This window comes from Argopecten irradians, chromosome 2 (genome assembly GCF_041381155.1).
Source record: "Argopecten irradians isolate NY chromosome 2, Ai_NY, whole genome shotgun sequence".
Taxonomy (NCBI): domain Eukaryota; kingdom Metazoa; phylum Mollusca; class Bivalvia; order Pectinida; family Pectinidae; genus Argopecten; species Argopecten irradians.
Genome location: NC_091135.1, coordinates 32301930 through 32305153, shown reverse-complemented (window position 1 = coordinate 32305153; position 3224 = coordinate 32301930). Strand labels below are relative to the sequence as shown.

General features: G+C 37.3%; 1 protein-coding gene across 1 annotated transcript; it reads left to right on the top strand.

Annotated features, from left to right (window-relative positions):
* Positions 1 to 502: 502 nt before the first annotated feature.
* On the top strand, positions 503 to 2916 carry LOC138315181 (toll-like receptor 2 type-2). The gene has a single exon (XM_069255993.1). It carries the CDS (start codon positions 583 to 585, stop codon positions 2572 to 2574), a length of 1992 nt encoding a protein of 663 aa, XP_069112094.1. The 5' UTR covers positions 503 to 582; the 3' UTR covers positions 2575 to 2916.
* Positions 2917 to 3224: the final 308 nt, after the last annotated feature.

Below are 3224 nucleotides of genomic sequence, written 5' to 3'. Positions count from 1 at the left end.
ATATAAGAAATGGAATTCTACGCGTTTATATCACTATACTGTGGTGATACAATATTACGAATAATCAGGAAGAAAATCAACAAGCATTGCATTACTGTGTCAGACTCGTAATAGAATAGATAGGCACTCTGCTGATGGATAAATATTGAGGAAGTTGTTATAAGATCTGGACAAGTATTATTTCCCTATATTTATATTGGTCAAAATCATATTACTTACAACAATGCTCGTCACTCATTTCGTTTGTATGTCTAAATTGCCAAAAAAAATTACCATTGTTTTAATAAACTGTTTTGTGCGTGATCTTTTTAAGTATGACAATTTCCTGCTCGATGGTAAGATCTTTACATTCTCTGACACTTGCCGTGACCTTTAGTCGATCAATTCCCATGTTCGTGTATTGTTATATCCATTATTAACTTCCTTCTCATTCTCATAGGTTACTTCTTTGTGTAAATTTGCATAATACCGAGATTAACTTCCCGCGTTATTTAATACTGTATAAACTCCATACGACACAAACTATTACAAGTGTGGAAACTTTCGTCCTGCCCGTCACGAGCTAGGTGACATTCTTATCGGATGAGTAAAAGCATGTATGCAATGCTGTTCAGCATCATCATTGTATGTACGTTGGGAACTACCATAGCGCATTCGGATATCCAAAAACATATTCCATGTCCTGAGGAGTGTTCTTCCTGTAGTGGACACGTCGCCAACTGTTCCGGAATTAATGTACCTTACATTCCACCACTACCCCCGGATATAACCACGATTCTGTTTACAAACAACCCTCTCTACCATGTCTCTAAGGACACATTTAAGAACATAAATCATCTGAGAATACAACATATCGATATAAGCAACTGCCGTATAACACACATTGAAGATGATGCTTTCTCGGACTTGCCATACTTAATTGGATTGAATATAACAGGTGTAAAGTTACATAGGTTTCCAGTTGTAAGCTCATTAATCAATCTAACCTCCCTTGACATATCTGACAATGGACTTTCCGAAATCCATGAATATTTAGATAGATTTCAAAGGTTAAATGAACTTGTCGCCAATAACAACAAAATTCGAGGGATTTATTTTCAAAATATGTCTCGAAGCCTTGTAACCTTATCTCTCAGAGAAAATGACTTAACCATCTTAAACTTTTCTTGTGCGTCAGGGGCGAATTTAAACTATTACTTGGAATATTTGGATATCTCAAAGAACTTTCTTACCGACTTATCGATATTTCAAAGGAATGGGCATTGTTTGCCGAAATTAAGAACACTATTCTTAGATAACCTACCAATTCGGGACATCCCTGATCTCACGTTCGCATACCTGACGTCACTGAGACAACTCTCTCTTGACTTTATTGGTCGTCTCAAAAGCATTCAACCACTGGCATTTAGTAATCCCTCACTCGAGATCATACATATAGGAAGTGCCAAAAGTTTCGAACTCAGCAACGACTCGGTGGAATTATTTCAGAATACAACCAATTTGAAAAACCTGACGACTATCCAGCTCAAATTTCCCGAAAACGACCCAGAATTTCTCAAAAAGTTCATCGCTCCGCTACGACATCTCAGAAATCTCACTTTTAAATTTGCCGATATCAGCAATGTGCCAGAGAGATTTCTTGAACACACTCCAAACCTTTCTTCCCTAACCTTGGTTGGAAACCTTTTTAGCAAATGGGAAAACAACATTTTTCCTTCGTCAGATTCACTGCGGTATATAGATTTCGGTTTGAATCATATTACTGACATTGATGCCGACTCCTTTCCAGTGCACATCTTGAAAAACATTTTGATGCTTGACCTCTCCAAGAACCCATTCGTCTGTTCTTGTACTTTGTTCTGGTTTAGAAAGAAATGGATCCCTGAAAACATGGCAAAGCTAAGGAACTATCCGGAGACGTATTATTGTGAATCACCACAGGCCATGAAAACCCGACAAGTTCAGGAGTACAACCCCAGTGCAGCAGACTGTTTAGACCCGCTTGTACTTATGGCTATAATTCTCTCTCTGTGCCTGTTTGTAATTTGTTTTATATGCGTTCTACTCTATAGATACCGATGGCACATAAAGTACTACATATATCTATGTTGTGTACGGCGGGGATATAAAAAAACAGAGGAAGACAAATATTACTTTGACGCGTTTGTGGCCTACAACGGTGACGATAGGACATGGATTCTGACAAATCTGATGCCGTTCTTGGAAAAACAACAAAAAATGAGACTTTGTTTACACGATAGAGACTTTGTACCCGGAACCTTGATGGTAGACAACATCGTTGAAAACATGAGAAAGAGTAGGAAATTGATTTTGGTGTTATCGAATTCATTTATCGCTAGTGAGTGGTGTAAGTTTGAACTGTTGATGGCACAGAGTAGGTTTCTGGAGGAAGGGTCAGCAACATTGATCCTTATAATGCTGGAAGGGGTATCTGTAAACCAGATGTCCGAGCCGCTAAGTGTCCTACTACAAAACAAATCTACCATCGACTGGACAAATGATCCGACGGGACGGAATCTATTCTGGAATGAATTACTCAGCTCTCTCAATTAACACTAGTCTAGTTCATTTCGTTATGCTCGCTCCAAAACGAATATTGCTTTAAATACTATTTGTTCCGTAAATATATAAATTATAAAAAGTGCAGAAATGCAGTAAATTTTAGTTACACAAACATTTTTCTCGCCAGAGTTGCGGTCAATTTTAGCTACACAGATGTATTTTATGTATAGAAATTTAGAATTTAAAACAGCTTCTTCTGATCGACAGCATGTGCAGTAGGTATTTGTTTGTTTAATAAGCCATTTCCGACTGGGCGTCCTTTTTATTTTAAGTCCTCTCTGTTTTTTTATGTAAATATGTATGCTTGACATGCTAATAAAACAAAATATTAAATATATGCCTTCAGTTTAATTTCATTATTTGAGCTTCGCAGGTTCGAGTACCCAAAATAGAACACCTCCTAAACATAAATGCTTGCTTTTCATTCATTTAAGTTACATATCTGTCAAACATATACAATCACCATAAAGTCACTCGGAATTTGCTTACTAAAATAACAGAACCTACAATATATATTTCGTAGATAATAGGTAGCAAGAAGTGATTTTTCGAATGACTTCCGGTCCGTCGGAGGAGCTTTCACGTTTTAGTCACCGTGCCCTGTAACATTATTGTTCAAGAAGGAATCACATGCTGTTGAA